We start from the raw sequence: 22,201 nt of genomic DNA on the forward strand, positions 1-22,201 counted from the left end.
CCATTTCACACATGCGTACTGTATAGCACACATGAACATTTGGGAAATAGGACAATTATATGCACCCACTAAAATTCTTATTACACACATCTTTCTTCCTAAAACCATGTTTCAGCTTGCACCCACCTACTGCAGGTTTTTTAAATTGCTCAGCTGTGTATGACATCACCCATTTCAGCCTACGCTTGCCCTCCCGCCCATAAATACTGTAGCCGAAGCCAGCACAAGTCTCTTCAGCTGTGTTTTCACCTCAGGTGGACTGTGTCTGTACTGTATTTAGGGACAAGCCAACACTCTGTGGCATCGGAGTACCATATCAGCTCACACATCTGGATACAATATGGGGACTAGAAGTACCTGTCTGCTCATCACACTGGTAAGGTTTGATGTTTGAAATCAATAATCTGCTGAATAGAGAGTCATTGGAGAGGGTCACAGTGGTGTATCATGCTCAACCATTTACTTGGATATAGTTTGGGATGGGACTTTCTGTGTTCATTCAGACTAGGATTGGAATAGCATATTTAAATCAAATGTATCATACTGATTAAGTAACCAGAGTTTAGGCATTTTGTGTTGAAGATATAGTGCTTTAGATCTTTGGGTCTGGAAGGTGGGCGAAATCTGGAAGTGTGATTTTTTTTTTTTAGCAGTGTTTAGTAACCAATATACAGTCTTACATTCATGTGCTCCTTCTCTGGTTCAGGCTGTTGAAGAGCTCCAGACTGCTTTTCAGTCACCACAAGCCTCTGTTTATGGTCGCAAACTGGTCTTGAATGTTCAAAAAAACTAAATTCATAACCTTTACCACATCTGGTGGCTTATCCATTGAAAAAGTGTAATCCTATAAATACCTACAGGTTAAGTCGGAAGTTTACATACACCTTAGCCAAATATATTTAAACTCAGTATTTCACAATTCCTGACATTTAATCCTAGTAAAAATTCACTCTCTTAGGTCAGTTAGGATCACTACTTTATTTTAAGAATATGAAATGTCAGAATAATAGTAGAGAGAATGGTTTATTTCAGCTTCTATTTCTTTCATCACATTCCCAGGGGGTAAGAAGTTTACATACACTCAATTAGTATTTGGTAGCATTGCCTTTAAATAGTTTAACTTGGATCAAACATTTCGGGTACACTTCCACAAGCTTCCCACAATAAGTTGGGTGAATTTTGGCCCATTCCTCCTGACAGAGCTGGTGTAACTGAGTCAGGTTTGTAGGCCTCCTTGCTAGCACACGCCTTTTCAGTTCTGCCCACACATTTTCTATGGGATTGAGGTCAGGGATTTGTGACGGCCACTCCAATACCTTGACTTTGTTGTGCCATTTTGCCACAACTTTGGAAGTATGTTTGGTGTCATTGTCCATTTGGAAGACCCATTTGCGACCAAGCTTTAACTTCCTGACTGATGTCTTGAGATGTTGCTTCAATATATCCACACAATTTGCAATGCATCTGTTCTTGTCTGGTTTGCTCTGTAGTGTCTGGGGATTGTCAGTGTGTCCTCTGAAGAGTTACTGCATCGGCAGAAGAGAATCTGGATTGTAGACTCTTTTAAGATAGAAGAGGCGAGGCCCGGACCTTATCCTTATGTACTGGGGAACGTAAGTAAAGATCACACACTCTTTTGTCGAGAGGGAAATGCCTCCTTTTTCTATGTAATCACATGTGCATTGATACAAACACACACACACATGGTCGAACAAGTAGGCGGGCGGACGGACGGACACGGGTGCACATGCACACCCATGCGTGCACATGCACGCATACGCAAACACACACACACACAAATTCATGCACTGAATGTATGTTTTGTTTCAGATTCAGATTGAGAAGGCGTTCCGTGTGGGTTTCCATCTACATGGTCAAGGGGTTGATCTGGATCCCAGAGGAAAACTGTCCATCAATACAGACACCGGAGATATCTTAGTTCATGGAGAACTAGACTACGAGCTTTACCAGAAACTTAAGGTGGGAGAATGGAACTCATTAACCATTAAAAAAAAAAGACAATTAAAATATATTTCTTTATGACATTTAGAATTGGACAAATAATTTATTTGAAACAATTGTAATTCTATCCATTTTAATTACACTGAACAGAATATAAACGCAGCATGTAAGGTGTTAATCATGTTTCATGAGCTGCAAATAGAAAATCCCAGAAATTTTCATTTGCACAAAAAGCTTATTTCTCTCAAATATTGTGCACATGAAGAAGCTGATTAAACAGCATGATATTACACATTTGCACCTTGTGTATACATTGTTTTTTCTCAGAGGCTATCCATCATTTTTTTATTTGACCTTTATTTAACTAGGTAGGTCAGTTAATTAAGAACAAATTCTTTATTTTCAATGACGGCCTAAGAAGAGTGGGTTAACTGCCTTGTTCAGGGGCAGAACAACAGATTTTTACCTTGTCAGCTCGGGGATTCGATCTTGAAACCTTTTGATTACTAGTCCAACGCTCTAACCACTAGGCTACCTGCCGCCACATTGCCCAGTCTGCGTGATCAAAACAATCTTGAAGCATGGATTCCGATAGGTCAGCCCAACGTTGAATCGACCTTAGCACCGGTACTTCCTGTTTGAGGTTCTGTCCATAGGAAGGGAGGAGAAAAAATGTAGTCGTGATCTGATTTGCTGAAGGGAGCGCAGGGGAGGGCCTTGTAGCCATCTCAGAAGGGCTTTAGTGTTTTTGCGGCAAGAGTCAAATGTGTCAATGTGTTGATAGAACTTCGGTAGAGTTTTCCTCAAATTTGCTTTGTTAAATCCCCAGCTACAAAAAATGCGGCCTCAGTACATGTGGTTTCCAGTTTGCACAGAGAGAACAGGGACTGTAACATACTCATAGAATCATGGCTCTCTCAGGATATACTGTCCCCGTCCATACAGCCAGCTAGGTTCTCAGTACATCGCGCAGACAGGAATAAAGAACTGTCCTGGAAGTAAAAAGACAGTATGTTTAATGATTAATTACTCGTGGTGTTTTAACCCTCGCAAGGCTGCCGGCCCAGACAGCATTCCTAGCCGCGTCCTCAGAGTCTGCTGTCCCCACTTGCTTCAAGATGTCCACCATTGTTCCTGTACCCAAGAAAGCAAAGTTCACTGAACTAAATGACTATGCCCCACAGCACTCACTTCTGTCATTACGAAGTGCTTTGAGAGGCTAGTTAAGGATCATATCACCTCTACCTTCCCTGACAACCTAGACCCACTTTAATTTGCATACGGCCCCAATAGATGCAATCCCTATCACATTGCACACTGCCCTATACCATCTGGACAAGAGAAATACCTATGTAAGAATGCTGTTCATTGACTATAGCTCAGCCTTTAACACCACAATTACCCTCCAAACTCATCATTAAGCTCGCGGCCCTAGGTCTGAACCCCTCCCTGTGCAACTGGGTCCTGGACTGCCTGACGGGCCTCCCCCAAGTGTTGAACACCTCCACTACACTGATCATCGTAAAAGCAGGGGAGCTGGTTCTACTCTGTTTAGCCATTTTCTGTTGCTTTGTCGTGAAAAACTGAGCGGGTCGAAAATAACACGTCAAACCTGTAACCCATAGATAGACAGGCTAGAAATGTTTTAACAACGGAATTTTGCATTCAATTGTCCCACCCTGTTGCATACAACAAGCTTCCATTCCCCATCACAAGGTGATTCATGGACGAGTTAACTAGTAAATACCAGTTGGAGGGCCATTCAAGTGTTTTTTTTACACTTGGTTACGAACACACCACACCATAACACCGCTAACCATCCACTGTATAACAAATATTCATTTGAAGCACAAGACCTATACTTTGACATATTGTGGAATGTTGTACGGTGTACAGTTTTTGTTTCAATCGATAAAAATGCAAATAAAAATATAGAAAAACAGTGCCCAATCTCTCATTACTTCATTCAACTGAAGAGAGACACTTGAAGAGTTGAATTCCAAAACACCAGCTGTGGAAAAGGTATTCAATTGTCATAATAGAGTAAAAGTACAGATACCTTCATTAATAGAAAATGACTCAAGTAAAGACACCCAGTAAAATACTACGTGGTTTTAAATATACTTAAGTATCAAAAGTAAATGGAATTGCCTAAATGTACTTAAGTATCAAAAGCAAAAGTATAAATCATTTCAAATTCCTTATATTAAGCAAGCCAGATGGCACAATTTCTTTTCTTTTTTTCTTTTCAGATAGCCAGGGGCACACTCCCACACTCAGACAGTTACAAACGAAGCATTTATGTTTAATGAGTCTGCCAGATCAGACGCAGTAGGGATGACCAGGGATGTTCTCTTGATAAGTGTGTGAATGGGACCATTTTCCTGTCAAAATGTGATGAGTACTTTTGGCTGTCAGGGAAAAAGTACATTCATTTTCTTTAGGAATGTAGTGAAGTAAAACAAAAACATACTGTATATATCTCATAGTAAAGTAAAGTACAGATACCCCAGAAAACTACTTAACTTTAAAATAGTTTTATTCAAGTAATTTACACCATTGCAAAACATTATATATCTATTTTCAGAAATGTTGGTACATTTGCTTTAACTGTTTAAATAAATTCTTAAAGAAATTGGTGTCTTTTTCACTGTCTAATCATGACACGTGGTTGTTATTTTCCACCTAGAGGAACATCTACTTATCTGAGATTGATGTTCATTGACTACATCTCAGCTTTCAAAATCATAGTGCCATCCAAGCTTATCACTAAGCTCAGGACCCCGGGACTAAACACCTCCCTCTACAACTGGATCCTGGACTTCCTGACGGGCCACCCCCAGGTGGCGAGGCTAGGCAACAACCCATCCCCCATGCTGAACTTCAACACAGGGGCCCCTCATGGGTTTGCGCTTAGTCCCCTCCTGTACTCCCACGATTGCGTGGCCATACAAGACCCCAATAGTTTGCCGACGACACAAAGGCCGATAACACAGATGACATTGAGACAGGCTATACGGAGGAGGTCAGAGACCTGGCAGTGTGGTGCCAGGACAACAACCTCCACCTCAACTTCAGTAAGACAAAGGAGCTGATCGTAGACTTCAGGAAACTGAAATGGGGGCAAGCATCGACGGGCTGTAGTGGAGCGGGTCCTCGGTGTCCACATCACTAAGGATCTATCATGGTCTACACACGCCAACACAGTCTTGAAGAGGACACGACAACGCCTCGTCCCGCTCAGCAGGCTGAAAGATTTGGCTTGGGCCCTTAGATCCTCGAACATTTCTACAGCTGCTTCATTGAGCGCATCATGACTGGCTACATCACCGCTTGGTATGGAAACTGCTTGGCATCCGACCACAAGGGACTACATAGGGTAGTGTTTACGTCCCACTAGATCATCTCACTGGGGCCGAGTTCCCTGCCATCCAGGACCTCTAACCCAGGCAGAGGAAGGTCCTAAAAATTATCAAAGACTCCAGCCACCCACGCCACATGTTCTCTTTGTTACCGCATGGCAAGTATTACAGACTTGGTCAGCGAGAGGTTGAAAATGTCAGTGAAGACACTTGCCAGTTGAGTACATGTCCTGGAAATCCATCTGGCCGCACGGCTTTGTGAATGTTGAACTGTTTAAAGGTCTTGCTCACATCAGAGAGCATGATCGCACAGTCGTCCGAAACAGCTGGTGCTCTAATGCGTGCGTCAGTGTTGCTTGCCTCAAAGTGAGCAACAAAGGCATTTAGCTCATCTAGTAGGCTCGCGTTACTGGCCATCTTGTGACTGGGTTTCCCTTTGTAGTCCGTACTAGTTTTCAAGCCCTGTCACCTCCGACGATGATCAGTTTCAGTGTAGTATGATTCAATCTTAGTCCTGTATTGATGCTTTGCCTGTTTGATGGTTTGTCTGAGGGCATAGCGGGATTTCTTATAAGCGTCCGGATTAGTGTCTAGCTCCTTGAAAGCGGCAGCTCTAGCCTTTAGCTCCGTGCGAATTTTGCCTGTAATCTATGGCTTCTGGTTGGGATATGTACGTACGGTCACTGTGGGGATGACATCGTCAATGCACTTAATGATGAAGCCGGTGACTGAGGTGGTATACTCCCCAATGCCATTGGATGAATCCCAGAACATATTCCAGTCTGTGCTAGCAAAATTAGTCCTGTAGCGTAGCACCCGTGTCATCTGACCTCTTCTACATTGAGTGAGTCACTGGTACTTCCTGCTTTAGTTTTTGCTTTTAAGCAGGAATCAGGAGGATAGAATTGTGGTCAGATTTGCCAAATGGAGAGTGAGGGAGAGTTTTGTATGCGTCTCTGTATGTGGAGTAAAGGTGGTCTAGAGTTTGTTTTCCTCTGGTTGTACATGTGACATGCTGGTAGAAATGAGGTAAAACGGATTGAAATTTGCCTGCATTAAAGTCCCCTGCCAATAGGAGTGCCGCTGCTGGATGAGCATTTGTTTTTTGCTTATGGCCCAAATGTATCTACATGTATTGGAACTACATTTTACATGACATTAAACACACTGCTCAAAAAAATAAAGGGAACACTAAAATAACACATCCTAGATCTGAATGAATGACATTCTTATTAAATACTTTTTTCTTTACATAGTTGAATGTGCTGACAACAAAATCACACAAAAATTATCAATGGAAATCAAATGTATCAACCCATGGAGGTCTGGATTTGGAGTCACACTCAAAATGAAAGTGAAAAACCACACTACAGGCTGATCCAACTTTGATGTCCTTAAAACAAGTCAAAATGAGGCTCAGTAGTGTGTGTGGCATCCACGTGCCTGTATGACCTCCCTACAACGCCTGGGCATGCTCCTGATGAGGTGGTGTCCTCCTCCCAGAGCGCTAAGAACCTTGGCGTGATCCTGGACAACACCCTGTCGTTCTCAACTAACATCAAGGCGGTGGCCCGTTCTTGTAGGTTCATGCTCTACAACATCCGCAGAGTACGACCCTGCCTCACACAGGAAGCAGCGCAGGTCCTAATCCAGGCACTTGTCATCTCCCGTCTGGATTACTGCAACTCGCTGTTGGCTGGGCTCCCTGCCTGTGCCATTAAACCCCTACAACTCATCCAGAACGCCGCAGCCCGTCTGGTGTTCAACCTTCCCAAGTTCTCTCACGTCACCCCGCTCCTCCGCTCTCTCCACTGGCTTCCAGTTGAAGCTCGCATCCGCTACAAGACCATGGTGCTTGCCTACGGAGCTGTGAGGGGAACGGCACCTCAGTACCTCCAGGCTCTGATCAGGCCCTACACCCAAACAAGGGCACTGCGTTCATCCACCTCTGGCCTGCTCGCCTCCCTACCACTGAGGAAGTACAGTTCCCGCGCAGCCCAGTCAAAACTGTTCGCTGCTCTGGCCCCCCAATGGTGGAACAAACTCCCTCACGACGCCAGGACAGCGGAGTCAATCACCACCTTCCGGAGACACCTGAAACCCCACCTCTTTCAGGAATACCTAGGATAGGATAAAGTAATCCTTCTCACCCCCCTTAAAAGATTTAGATGCACTATTGTAAAGTGGCTGTTCCACTGGATGTCTTAAGATGAACGCACCAATTTGTAAGTCGCTCTGGATAAGAGCGTCTGCTAAATGACTTAAATGTGGCGGATGGTCTCCTGAGGGATCTCCTCCCAGACCTGGACTAAAGCATCTGCCAACTCCTGGACAGTCTGTGGTGCAACGTGGCGTTGGTGGATGGAGCGAGACATGATGTCCCAGATGTGCTCAATTGGATTCAGGTCTGGGGAACGGGCGGGCCAGTCCATAGCATCAATGCCTTCCTCTTGCAGGAACTGCTGACACACTCCAGCCACATGAGGTCTAGCATTGTCTTGCATTAGGAAGAACCCAGGGCCAACCGCACCAGCATATGGTCTCATAAGGGGTCTGAGGATGTCATCTCGGTACCTAATGGCAGTCAGGCTACCTCTGGCGAGCACATTGAGGGCTGTGCGGCCCCCCAAAGAAATGCCACCCCACACCATGACTGACCCACCGCCAAACCGGTCATGCTGGAGGATGTCGCAGGCAGCAGAAGGTTCTCCACGGCGTCTCCAGACTGTCACGTCTGTCACATGTGCTCAGTGTGAACCTGCTTTCATCTGTGAAGAGCACAGGGCGCCAGTGGCGAATTTGCCAATCTTGGTGTTCTCTGGCTAATGCCAAACGTCCTGCACGGTGTTGATCTGTAAGCACAACCCCCACCTGTGGATGTCGGGCCCTCATACCACCCTCATGGAGTCTGTTTATGACCGTTTGAGCAGACACATGCACATTTGTGGCCTGCTGGAGGTCATTTTGCAGGGTTCTGGCAGTGCTCCTCCTGCTCCTCCTTGCACAAAGGCGGAGGTAGCGGTCCTGCTGCTGGGTTGTTGCCCTCCTACGGCCTCCTCCACATCTCCTGATGTACTGGGCTGTCTCCTGGAAGCGCCTCCATGCTCACCTTTCCACCTGTTGTCTATTCCATTTGCACAACAGCATGTGAAATTTATTGTCAATCAGTGTTGCTTCCTAAGTGGACAGTTTGATTTCACAGAAGTGTGATTGACTTGGAGTTACATTATGTTGTTTAAGTGTTCCCTTTATTTTTTTGAGCAGTGTATATTGAAATGTATTTTTTCTGTATGGGTATTGCATTGTGTTATTTTAGTTTGGTTTAGTTCTTATTAAATGTATTGCTTAATAGCTCGATAGTTTGCTTGATTGGTTGATGTATTGATTGGTTGGTTGGTTGAATGACTGGTGGATTGATTCACATCTTCCTTATCACATGGGACTACAGATGACATTTGAGGTCCGAGATACATCCAATGGTGTATTGGACACCCGCCTGGGAGTGGAGGTGGAGATTCTAGACATCAATGACAACCCCCCAGTTTTCCAGAGGAACACTTACACCATCAACCTGAAAGAGTCTACTTCACAGGGTAAAATATTATATTTGTTTGTGTCTTTCTTTCTTTCTTTTTTTTTTTATTCTCGCTGCCTTCATTTTATTTATTGCGGATAAAAGAAAACCACACTGTGAGTTCCCTCAGAATGTTTAGGATGTATTGTTAATGTAACTGTTAAGTGTTTCCAGTTCTTCTTTGAAATATGAACTATAATTATTTACAATATGAGTGAAATAGTTTTCATTTTTTTAAGTATGTTAAAACGCAACTGTTCTGTGTTAGAATGGTGTGGACGTACCCCAACAACAAAATGGTGTGGGCGTATACTGGTCAAAAAATATCAAATGGAGTAGACCACAGATTGGCCAGCTAATCCTCATCTGGAGGATGACATCAACCTCTATGAGGAAATAGCAAGCATTTTTGAAGCAGTCTGTTTTTAGATGTTTTTTTTTTAAAGTGTTTCATTCTCCAATGTATTATTTGGCCACACATATGAGTATAGGCTGAGTCAACAACACAATTTGGGTGTGAGCTAACAGTTAACATACACTTTTAAAAGTGAGATTTTCAACGGACAGTTACTTTAAATTCGACACAAATTGCAGACATTGACCAACGGATTTTGCTGCGAAACACACAGAGTAAGTATTTTGAGTGAACCTGCAATGTGGTTGTCCTTTATCTATGATTGGTTGAATTGGAGCCTGAAACCATGACTCTCTGTGTCCTCTCATATCAGGAGATTTTGTGACAGCTGTAGTTGCAACAGATAAAGATCAAAGCAGCACAAACAATGGCACCTTTGACCTGAAGATTGTCTCCATCACCCCTACGCCCCCAGACAACCTGGAGTTCTTCCTTGAGCAAAGTGGTCCGACTGGAATCATCAAATTCAAAGGGTGTCTGGAGCACGAGGTAAGAGGTGCCTCTATTTATGTCTATAATCTTTCATTCATTAAATTTCAACTATAGTGTGATTGTTTCAATCTTCCACTTCAGAAATCAAAGAAATACACCATCCTGGTGGAGGCTAAAGATCGTGGAGAGGTGGTTCAGCTCTCCAGCACATGTACAAACATCATCAATATAGAGGATGGAAACAACCATCTGCCTGTCTTCACTGGGCAAACGGTGGGCAACATGATTATATCCTCTTCATTTTATCACAAGATGTGGTGGAGGTATTTGTTCAAATATATTAATGATTCTCCGGAACCACAACTATATCCCTCTTATAATGTACCATCCTCCTGGGATATTATATTATTTCAGGGTGCAGGAAGCATCAAGGAGAGAGACAGAGGTGATGTACCAATTCTTCGGCTCCAGGTTTCAGACCAAGATACCAAAGGTACTGTAGCCTGGAAGGCCAAATACACTATCCACGGAGACAAGGACCAGAACTTCAGAATCACCACTGATCCAGACACCAACGAAGGAGTCTTGTTTGTTGAAAAGGTCTGTTCCCTTTCAAATAAGTTAATGCCTCCTAAATAAGATAATGTATGTCATGTGAGACTTTCAGATTTTCTGCAATTTACATTTTTAAAGTTGTGGTTCCATTAATCATATTTTGGTTGTTGTTGTTGTTGTTGCAATCAAACTAATAGCAGACCTGTAGTATTAGTTGGAGTAGTATCTGATGAACTGTGCTCATAGATGTGGTTGCAATAATCATATCCCTGTATCCATTTGTTTGACGAAACACTAAATCATCCTTCCGTAAACCACATTCTCCCTCTGTCTCCTGGTAGCCTCTGGACTACGAGGATGGCTCTCAGAGGAACCTGTCAGTCAGTGTAGAGAACGAGGCGCCCTACTTCTCTTGTAAGGTCAAAGGTCGTCCTGCCATGGGCCTGTGGGATGTGGTCACCACAGGGGGGGTATCTTTGACAGGTGAACGGCCCCTGCTGTCCACCCGCCAGGTGACGGTCACGGTGGAGGACATCAACGACCCGCCCATCTTCATCCCCACCATCAAAAATGTGACGGTGGAGGAGAATGTGGAGGTTGGCTGGTACCTGGAGACGTTCACTGCCATCGATCTGGACAGGAACCATGCCAACACCTTCAAGTAAGACTGGGGATGCATTTAACCCACCCTTCAGTGGGACTTCTGTTCTATCTCCTACTGTACAGTTCTGCAGCACCTACTACTGGTTTATCAAGCTAGACTGGAAATCTAGGCCAGTTCTCCATTACATTGTTTTTTTACAGTTCATTACCAATTTATTACTATAATTAATTTGACCTCAAACCACAGATCATTCTTGATTTTTATAAAACTTCTACTAAAAGTGTCATACCTAGATCATATGTTGTGATGATGCACACTCTCGAAGCCAATCAGGCCAACCAAGCCAACCTTTTGCTAGACCTGTAGTCGAAAACACATCTTACATGCCCAAACCATGTATTGTAGGTACGTGAAAGGAAAGGACCCTTGTGACTGTGTGGCAGTAGACACAAAGACCGGCAAAATAACCACAACTAAGATCTTAGACCGAGAGTCACCTTATGTGAAGGACAATGTCTATCAAGTGACAGTGTTTGCTATTGATGATGGTAAGAACTATAAAAAGTACTATTCCAAAACAGTAAATTATACCAAAATCAGTAAAATAACACTGTATCGGTATATAATCCACGGTGCCACCAGCATGTGTCAGTTGAGAGTTTCTCTGATTGACAGGCCAGCCTCCCATGACCGGAACTGGAACGCTCAACATCCACCTAAAGGACCAGAATGACAACCTTCCGGAGCTTGAGATGGCCACCATGGACATGTGTCTTTCAGATGAGCACACCGAGGTCAACATCACAGCCTACGACCTGGATGAAGAACCCTACAGCGGACCCTTCTACTTCCAGCTCCAAGGGGACGATGTCAAGGGCAAGTGGAGGATTGACCCCGACAACGGTGTGGTTTTCCTCCTCATAAATGTCTCGTACACTCTATCTGACCTGTCATTCATAATACGTTATTCCTTATGGGCTCTTTTACTCTCTACATACCTACAGTTGAAGTCGGAAGTTTACATACACCTTAGCCAAATATATTTAAACAGTTTTTCACAATTCCTGACATTTAATCCTAGTAAAAATTCCCTGTCTTAGGTCAGTTAGGATCACCACTTTGTTTTAAGAATGTGAAACTAACTTCCGGCGCCGACAGAGATGGCTGCCTCGTTTCGCGTTCCTGGGAAACTGCAGTATTTATGTTATTTCTTACATTAGTACCCCAGGTAATCTTAGGTTTTATTACATACAGTCGGGGGGCACTACTGGATATAAGAACAACTCACCATCATTATGACCAGGAATATGACTTTCCCGAAGCGGATCCTGTGTTTTGCCCACCACCCAGGACAATGTATCGGATCCCAGCCGGCGAACCAAAACAACGTCGCCGTAAAAGGGGCCGATGAAGCAGTCTTCTGGTTAGGCTCGGGAGACGGGCACATCGCGCACCGCTCCCGAGCATACTACTCGCCAATGTCCAGTCTCTTGACAACAAGGCTGATGAAATCCGAGCAAGGGTAGCATTCCAGAGAGACATAAGAGACTGTAATGTTCTTTGCTTCACGGAAACATGGCTCACTCAAGACACGCTATCGGAGTCGGTACAGCCATCTGGTTTCTTCACGCATCGGCTGACAGAAACAAGCATCTTTCTGGTATGCCTTATGATTAACGAGACGTGGCGTGATCATAACAACATACAGGAACTCAAAGTCCTTCTGTTCACCTGACTTAGAATTCCTCCCAATCAAATGTCGACCGCATTATCTACCAAGAGAATTCTCTTTGATTATAATCACATACGCATATATTCCCCCCCAAGCAGACACATCGACGGCCCTGATCTAACTTTATTTGACTCTATGTAAACTGGAAACCACATATCCTGAGGCTGCATTCATTGTAGCTGGGGATTTTAACAAGGCTAATCTGAAAACAAGACTCCCTAAATTTTATCAGCATATCGATTGTGCTACCAGGGCTGGTAAAACCCTGGATTATTGTTATTCTAACTTCCTATAACACCCTCCCCCACCCTCCTTTTGGAAAAGCTGACCACGACTCCATTTTGTTGCTCCCAGCCTATAGACAGAGACTAAAACAGGAAGCTCCCGCGCTCAGGTCTGTTCAACGCTGGTCCAACCAATCTGATTCCACGCTTCAAGATTGCTTCGATCACGTGGATTGGGATGTGTTCTGCATTGCGTCTAACAACAACATTGACGAATATGCTGATTCGGTGAGCGAGTTTATTAGCAAGTGCATCGGCGATGTCGTAACCACAGCAACTATTAAAACATTCAGAAACAAGAAACTGTGGATTGATGGCAGCACTGAACTGTGCAACACTGAAAGCGCGAACCACTACTTTTAACCAGGGCAAGGTGACCGGAAACATGACCGAATACAAACAGTGTAGCTATTCCCTCCGCAAGGCAATCAAACAAGCTAAGCGTCAGTATAGATACAAAGTAGAGTCGCAATTCAACTGCTCAGACACGAGGTATGTGGCAGGGTCTACAGTCAATCACGGATTACAAAAAGAAAACCTGTTGCGGACCAGGATGTCTTGCTCCCAGACAGACTAAACAACTTCTTTGCTTGCTTTGAGGACAATACAGTGCCACTGACACGGCCCGCTACCCAAACCTGTGGACTCTCCTTCACTGAAGCCGACGTGAGTAAAACATTTAAACATGTTAACCCTCACAAGGCTGCAGGCCCAGACAGCATCCCCAGCCGCGTCCTCAGAGCATGCGCAGACCAGCTGGCTGGTGTGTTTACGGACATATTCAATCAATCCTTATCCCAGTCTGCTGTTCCCACATGCTTCAAGAGGGCCACCATTGTTCCTGTTCCCAAGAAAGCTAAGGTAACTGAGCTAAACGACTACCGCCCCGTAGCACTCACTCCCGTCATCATGAAGTGCTTTGAGAGGCTAGTCAAGGACCATATCACCTCCACCCTACCTGACACCCTAGACCGACTCCAATTTGCTTACCACCCCAATAGGTCCACAGACGACGCAATCGCAACCACACTGCACACTGCCCTAATCCATCTGGACAAGAGGAATACCTATGTAAGAATGCTGTTCATCGACTACAGCTCAGCATTTAACACCATAGTAACCTCCAGTCTCGTCATCAAGCTCGAGACCCTGGGTCTCGACCCCGCCCTGTGCAACTGGGTACTGGACTTCCTGACGTGCCGCCCCCAGGTGGTGAGGGTAGCTAACAACATCTCCACCCCACTGATCCTCAACACTGGGGCCCCACAAGGGTGCGTTCTGAGCCCTCTCCTGTACTTCCTGTTCACCCACGACTGCTTGGCCATACACGCCTCCAACTCAATCATCAAGTTTGCAGACGACACTACAGTGGTAGGCTTGATTACCAACAACGACGAGACGGCCTACAGGGACGAGGTGAGGGCCCTCGGAGTGTGGTGTCAGGAAAATAACCTCACACTCAACGTCAACAAAACAAAGGAGATGATCGTGGACTTCAGGAAACAGCTGAGGACAGTAGTGGAGAGGGTAGTAAGTTTTAAGTTACTCGGCGTACACATCACGGACAAACTGAATTGGTCCACCCACACAGACAGCGTGGTGAAGAAGGCGCAGCAGCGTCTCTTCAACCTCAGGAGGCTGAAGAAATTTGACTTGTCACCAAAAGCACCCACAAACTTCTACAGATGCACAATCGAGAGCATCCTGTCGGGCTGTATCACCACCTGGTACGGCAACTGCTCCGCCCACAACCGTAAGGCTCTCCAGAGGGTAGTGAGGTCTGCACAACGCATCACCGGGGGAAAACTACCTGCCCTCCAGGACAACTACACCTCCCGATGTCACAGGAAGGTCATAAAGATCATCAAGGACAACAACCACCCGAGCCACTGCCTGTTCACCCCGCTATCATCCAGAAAGCGAGGTCAGTACAGGTGCATCAAAGCAAGGACCGAGAGACTGAAAAACAGCTTCTATCTCAAGGCCATCAGATTGTTAAACAGCTTCCACTAACATTGAGTGGCTGCTGCCAACATACTGACTCAACTCCAGCCACTTTAATAATGGAAAAATGTACGTAAAAATGTATCACTAGCCACTTTAAACAATGCCACTTAATATAATGTTTACATACCCTACTCATCTCGTATGTACATACTGTACTCTATACCATCTACTGCATCTTGCCATCTTCATGTAACACATGTATCACTAGCCACTTTAAACTATGCCACTTTTATATGTTTACATACCCTACATTACTCATCTCATATGTATATACTGTACTCTATACCATCTACTGCATCTTGCCTATGCCGTTCTGTACCATCACTCATTCATATATTTTTATGTACATATTCTTCATCTCTTTACACTTGTGTGTAGAAGGTAGTTGTTGTGAAATTGATAGGTTAGATTACTCGTTGGTTATTACTGCATTGTTGGAACTAGAAGCACAAGCATTTCACTAGACTCGCATTAACATCTGCTAACCATGTGTATGTGACAAATAAAATTTGATTTGATTTTTGATTTGAAATGTCAGAATATTAGTACAGAGAATTATTTTTTTCTGCTTTTGTTTCTTTCATCACATTCCCAGGGGGTCAGAAGTTTACATACACTCAATTAGTATTTGGTAGCATTGCCTTCAAATTGTTTAACTTGGGTCAAACATTTTGGGTAGCCTTCCACAAGCTTCTCACAATATGTTGGGTGAATTTTGGCCCATTCCTCCTGACAGAGCTGGTGTAACGGAGTCAGGTTTGTAGGCCTCCTTGCTCGCACACACTTTTTCAGTTCTGCCAACACATTTTCTATAGGATTGAGGTCAGATCTTTGTGATGGAGTTTTCTATTTCCGACTAGCATGTTAATGTGGCATAAGTCTCTCAATACTATAGGCCTATACTTCATGCAGTACTCAACTAGCTAAACTAATGCTATTGCTATCTCTCTTTCTCACTACACATCCCTCCAGGCTACACAGTGAACCTGGTGAAGGAGAACACAGTGTACGCAGGTCACCACGAGCTGCTGCTGAAGGTGTTTGACCTGCAGGGTCAGGGTGCCCTCCACAACCTGTCCGTCACCGTGTGTGACTGCTCCAGGGTGGCCAGCTGCCGCATGCGCAGGGCCACTGGATCTAAGATTGGAGAGAGTGCTGTAGGGATTGTCATTGCTGCCATGTTGCTACTACTAGGTATATAGTCTTTTGAGTCTTGTGTTTGGTGGAAAAGACAAACTGGCCTACATTGCCACCTAGTGTTTATTTGGCAAATTGGCCCCCACTAAATACATTTAAAACAGCACAGATTAGTGCGAATTAAGATTTGTATCTAATCAAAATGTGTGTCCCTCCTAGGTTTTCTACTGTTGTCTCTCCTGGTGACTTCTAAGAGAGATCTGAAGCTGATCCCTCTCGATGAAATCTCTGGAGAACATCTGCTCAAATCGAACATTGAGATCCCAGGAACTGATTGCAAGGTAACCACAGACAACATTACTATCAATACAATCACATGTTCTTCTCTGGAAATGATATGATATGCTGTTTTTGACCCCAGGTGCCTACGGCTACCATACTCCAAGTGGACAGCCAGGTGGAAACGAATGCTGCTTTTCAACCCATCAAGAGGATGTCGGTTAGGAAACCTGCAATGTTCAATCAATCAATTATTTTGGTTCATACTGGGCATATTTGACAAATGGAAAACTGTTTAACCATGACAAGTCAATATTATATATTTTCCCAGGCTGTACAGAAGTCAGCCAGTATGCGAGCACAGGTACGTTCAGGATATTCCAAGTATTCCTCCTCCTACCAAGAGCAACAACAGGGAGAGTTTCAACGAGGAACCACCCTGCGCAAGGTAGGCTATAGCAATCAAATAAATCTACTACCTTTATACATTTTTGCCCTGTCCATTCAATTCTCAGTGGCACTGTGTTACAGCAACATTTAACATCTTGTTTCAGAGTGCGCCCACAAAATTACGCTCCAACGGTTATTATGAACAGGTATTTCAAAATCGAATATTTCAATTAACCTTATGTGTAAGCAATTTTTTTCTGAGACTTTCATTTTTACTAATGTTGCATTGTGTTGTTTGTACGTGTGTGTGTGTTCTGTGTGTAGTGATATTGTGTTTCTCATCACTCAGGGGTCAATGGTGAGCAGATCAATGAAGACAAGAACAAGATACTCCTCATGGGAAGAAGATAATTTTCTCGACAAATCCGGGCACTTGATGACCCAACTGAATCAGGTAACAATGTGCAACAGTCACAAACAGTCATGGCTGTAATCAATGAAAAAAAAAAAACTTTCTAATTGTGATTTTTTTAATTTTATGTACTAGTTGAACTGTTTTCTTCTTTGTCGATTAACCTTATTGTGACCACAACTCTCCTCCATTCACTTCAATCTCTCCCTCCCTCCTGCCCTCCTTCCATCCATCTCTCCACCTTCTCCAGAGGATGTACACCCTGCAAGTTCAAGGAGAGGAGCTGGGGGACTATGCCCCGCACCCCTACGCTGAAGAGGGGGACCTAGAGACAGACCTCCAGCTGGATGCTATTTCCATCCCTGAGACCCTCTTCGACCAAGACACGCTCCTCTACCTGGGCCCCAGGTTCAACACCCTGGCCTCCATCTGCAACACTGCAGACCTCAGCGCATCCTAAGCCCATCTTGGCTCTGCCAGGACTGGCTAGATAGCATTGGCATAACAGGCTAGGTCACCGGCCACATTCCTGGATTATAAACTGGACTGGATCACTCATTCTTCAAATGAGGTAGAACAGCAAACTTGCTCTTACAAAATCTGGATGAGAACAAGCAGCAAAAACCATCAAATGCACACAGGACTACGAAGATCAGTGATCAATCAATACAAAGACCAAGATGGAACTCAGTGTTGAAGGGAGAACAATGAAATTGACCACTGAGAATGCACACAGAGAGAGACATGTAGTGGGAAGATACTTGCATGGCATTGACTTGGCTCTGTGCTTTTATGAATGCGATGGCTGCAATTTAGAGGTGAATTAACAGTGAACATACCACGCCATCGCTTACCTCTTTAATCTTCAGAAAATACATGGAGTCAGAATAGTGTAATATTGTTTTCTACGATGGTTATGATGATGATTCCCAAATCAAATTGTATTTTTCACACGCTTCGTAAACGACAGGTGTAGACTAACAGTGAACTGCTTACTTACGGGCCCTTCCCAACAATGCAGTGAAACAATATATACATAGTAGAAAAGAATTGAACCAAAAAGTATAAAAACAATAACACAAGGAATAAATAGACAAGTAATTAAAGCTTGGCTATATACACGGGTTACCAGTACCGAGTCAATGTGCAGGGGTACGAAGTAATTGAGGTAGATATGTACATACAGGTAGGGATATAGTGACTAGGCAACAGGAGACATAATAAACAGTAACTAACAGCAGTGTATGGGGTGAGTCAAAAGAGATTAGTGCAAAAAGAATCAATGCAGATATTCCGGGTAGCTATTGGTTAACTGTTTAACTAACTATTTAGAGGTCTTAAGCTGTTCAGGGTCCTGTTGGTTCCAGACTTGGTGCATCAGTACTGCTTGCCGTGCGGTAGCAGAGAGAACAGTCTATGATTTGGGGGGCTGGAGTCTTTGACATTTGTTAGGGTCTTCCTCTGACACCGCCTGGTATAGAGGTCCTGGATGGCAGGGAGCTCGGCCCCAGTGATGTGCTGGTCCGTACACACTACCCTCTGTAGCGCTTTGTGGTCGGATGCCAAACAGTTGCCAAACCAAGCGGTGATGCACCCCGTCAAGATATTCTCAATGGTGCAGCTGTAGACGTTTTTGAGGATCTGAGAGCCTATGCCATGCCAAATCTTTTCAGCCTCCTGAGGAGGAAGAGGTGTTGTCAGCCCTCTTCACGGCTGTGTTGATATGTGTGGAGCATGATAGTTCCTTAGTGATGTGGACTCCGAGGAACTTGAAGCCCTCAACCTGTTCCACAACAGCCCCATCTATATACATGGGGGCATGCTTGGATTACCAATGAAAGCTTGGGTTGAAAGTTTTGCGCTGAAGTCTGGTTGATTTATTTGTTTGTATTGGTGTTGGCTTTGAATGTATATTCTATAAGTGTTTTTTTGGTATCTAAATAAAGGTAATTGTTTTACATTCATTTCGTTATACTTAGTAATAATGCAGTAGTTACGTAGTAATGCAGAGTTCTGTGGTATATTTTCATGCATCTCAAGTCACGGTTTCAATGAAACAAACATCTTTCCAAAATATACGTTCACTGTGATTTAATGTTCAATTCCCAACCATCCCGACTTAACAGCAGCATCAACATAGCAAAACGTAGGGACAAGTGTGAGTGCGTGGAAGGGTGTGCAGGCGTTCATGCATTCACTTGGGAATGTAGCCAGCGTGCAGGAGCCATTGGTAGGCAGAGAGAGTCCTGGGTGTGATCTCCTGTTCCACCTGGAAGCCTTTCTGTGGGTTGTCACGGATCCTCTCTAGAACCCCTGGAATACACAAGCACAAAGTGTAAACCTCACACATAGCATCATACTCATGTCTGTTATTCCTACACTGCATTAAGTGAAATGGTTGGCAATGGAAAAAATACTGACTTTGAGAATATTTGATTCTGAATGCATTCATACACTATCTTACATGGTCTAAAGTTCTATTCGGAAACACACAAGTCTTGATATTGTGGACAGAGTACCTAGCATGCACGTGATGAGGTCTGTGGCAGTGCCCACAGTGGGGTGGGGGTAGGCAGAGATTCCCATCTGGGAGGAGACTGACGATGGCATGCGTGTGTTCCTCCTGGTCATGCCACTGGCGCAGGAAGGTAGCGAAAACCCTGCGCTCCGTAAAGGGCCGCTGGACCAGGATCACCCTGTGGGCTGGGATAGACACATGACAAACACAATCACTAATGGGTAAATGACAAAAATACACATAGGCCTTCTGTATAAGCATAACAACACAATCCCGGCTTGGCTAAAATGTGTTTCAGTTATTCAGTTGTGCTCCTCTACACCTTAGTTGTAGAATAATGCCACACCAATAACAGATGCCTTTCATGTAAAAGTTTTTTTTTTTCTCCAATACTTATTTTCCACCATAATTTGCAAATAAATTCATTAAAAATCCTACAATGTGATTTTCTGGATTTTGTTTCTTCTCATTTTGTCTGTCATAGTTGAAGTACCTATGATGAAAATTACAGGCCTCTCTCATCTTTTTAAGTGGGAGAACTTGCACAATTGGTGGCTGACTAAATACTTTTTTGCCCCACTGTATAATATGAATTGTAATTCGTAACATTTCATACGAAATGGGTCAAGGACATCCACAAATTACTACATACCATATGAAGCGTAACACACTGTATCATACTTCGTGGAGTGTCTCGGGTTTACATACATAATAATACAAAATGCTCTAAGACCAGGTTGAGTTTCTGTCATATTGCTTTCATCTGCCCAGTTCTATTCGATCGGTGGAGGGGAGTAAATGAGGACAGAGGGAAGGAAAACGTTTTGTGCAATGAAACGCAGCTATGGTGTGCCAGCCCTGACTGCTCATCTAACTGCCTGACCTGACCCTGCTCGCTCTCACTGCCCTCTGGAAGTCCAGTCAGCAGCAACACACAGTAAACATCCGCTAGTGTGTGTGACCCATGGTGTGACCCCGGGCACAGAGGTCAAAAGTCAGCTCAAACACACTGTTGTTTTTTTCACCGAGAAATACATAGAAAAATCCTTTAGCGAGGGTGACAGACGTGTCACTGAGAATTCCTGAGATTCCGGCTCTGAAAATGTTGTTAAAATAGAAGTTGATAGCTGAGACCAAATGTCTAACGGCAGATGCTAAGTGGAATCCTTGGGACGACCTTACCCTACCTTTACCTTAAACGTTTTAAATGTCATCTTCAACGGGGACACGTCAGAGTTAGACGTCCCAAGGATTCCACTTAAGACTTGTCCAGTGTTTAACTTGCATTTTTGATTAGAGTTTCTAGACATCCTAAAGGTTAAATGTGTGATGTTGATATTATAAGGGAAAACCCTGAACAAGTAAATATGACATCACAGTAACAATCTGATGACATCAGCACTGACCCCTGTACAGTTGTGATGAGTATGAGTATAGTACATTGTGTAAATAAAACAATGCAGAATCAAGTGTAATTAAACACATTCAATCATAAATAAATACCATATTTCACAGTTGTATAAATATTTTAGTCCTATAATATGAACAAACTACATTTGGTAGGTGCTAAACAGTGAGGAAAAGGAAATGGCATGGGCGTCTTTCACTCCATTTCCCTGGCAGACCTACAACCTGGTGGGCTTTTCCTCCCCACTGCCCTGTCCCTGGGTCTGCAGGTAGACATCATACAGCTCCCTGAGGTGGATTATCAGCTCATCTGTGTTCTGGCCTGTGAGGGCTGACACAGGGATCACCCTTTGGGCCATATGGCCCCTGAGGGCGCATCCATTTTCCCCCGATCCCCAGGCAGGTCCATTTTGTTGGCCACGATAATGTGGGGCGAGTGGGAGAGTCCGGCTCGTACTGGTCCAGCTCGAAACGCAGGTGCTGGAGCTGGGTCCAGGGTTCTGGGGAGGACAGGTGCAGGACAAAGAGCAGGAAGCGACAGCGATCAACGTGGTGCAGGAAGCGACAGCGCTCAACGTGGCGCAGGAAGAAGATCCCCAGGCCTTGGTTCAGATGGACCCCATGTATGATACCAGGGATGTCAGCCACCAGATATTGGGAAAGGGAGGGGTGGTAAACTGCATGATCAAACTTTGTGCCCAACATAATATACAACAGTAAGACTAACTCCATTACCTGCCACTTGCTCATGGTCCCTGTACTTAACAATTCCCACGTGGGGGTTGAGGGTTGTGAAGGAGTAGGCAGCCACAGCAGGCCTGGCATTGGAGATGGTCCATAGAAGAGAAGACTTCCCTGCATTAGGAAACCCAACCTGAAGTGGAAAAACACACACCAACCTGTAAATCTAAGAAAATGTTATACATTTTTGTGGGATCAAGTAACATCCCATTTATACGTCCACAATACTATTGTAACCAGCCCACATTATAATAACATAGACCTAGTCAGAGGAGAGTGAGCCCCACTCCCATGTCTCACCAGTCCAGCCATGGTGGTGTGGGGGCTGTGCTTTGGCAAAGTGGGTGGGGTTATATCCTTCCTGTTTGGCCCTGTCCGGGGGTGTCCTCG

At 44.3% G+C, this 22,201-nt stretch overlaps 1 protein-coding gene and 1 pseudogene across 1 annotated transcript; one reads left to right on the top strand and one right to left on the bottom strand.

The window, feature by feature from the left end:
- Positions 1-235: 235 nt before the first annotated feature.
- cdh26.2 (cadherin 26, tandem duplicate 2) lies at positions 236-20,108 on the top strand. The gene is made up of 17 exons (XM_029663967.2): positions 236-376; positions 1,491-1,613; positions 1,831-1,980; positions 8,773-8,917; positions 9,627-9,802; positions 9,887-10,018; positions 10,160-10,345; positions 10,642-10,961; positions 11,310-11,452; positions 11,580-11,807; positions 15,900-16,121; positions 16,284-16,405; positions 16,486-16,563; positions 16,675-16,791; positions 16,898-16,939; positions 17,083-17,187; positions 17,396-20,108. The coding sequence occupies exons 1-17, from the start codon at positions 341-343 to the stop codon at positions 17,603-17,605; spliced, it is 2,535 nt and encodes an 844-aa protein (XP_029519827.1). The 5' UTR covers positions 236-340; the 3' UTR covers positions 17,606-20,108.
- On the bottom strand, positions 19,935-21,775 carry LOC135572649 (mitochondrial ribosome-associated GTPase 2-like; annotated as a pseudogene).
- Positions 21,776-22,201: the final 426 nt, after the last annotated feature.

The sequence above is a fragment of the Oncorhynchus nerka genome, linkage group LG7 (assembly GCF_034236695.1).
Source record: "Oncorhynchus nerka isolate Pitt River linkage group LG7, Oner_Uvic_2.0, whole genome shotgun sequence".
NCBI lineage: Eukaryota > Metazoa > Chordata > Actinopteri > Salmoniformes > Salmonidae > Oncorhynchus > Oncorhynchus nerka.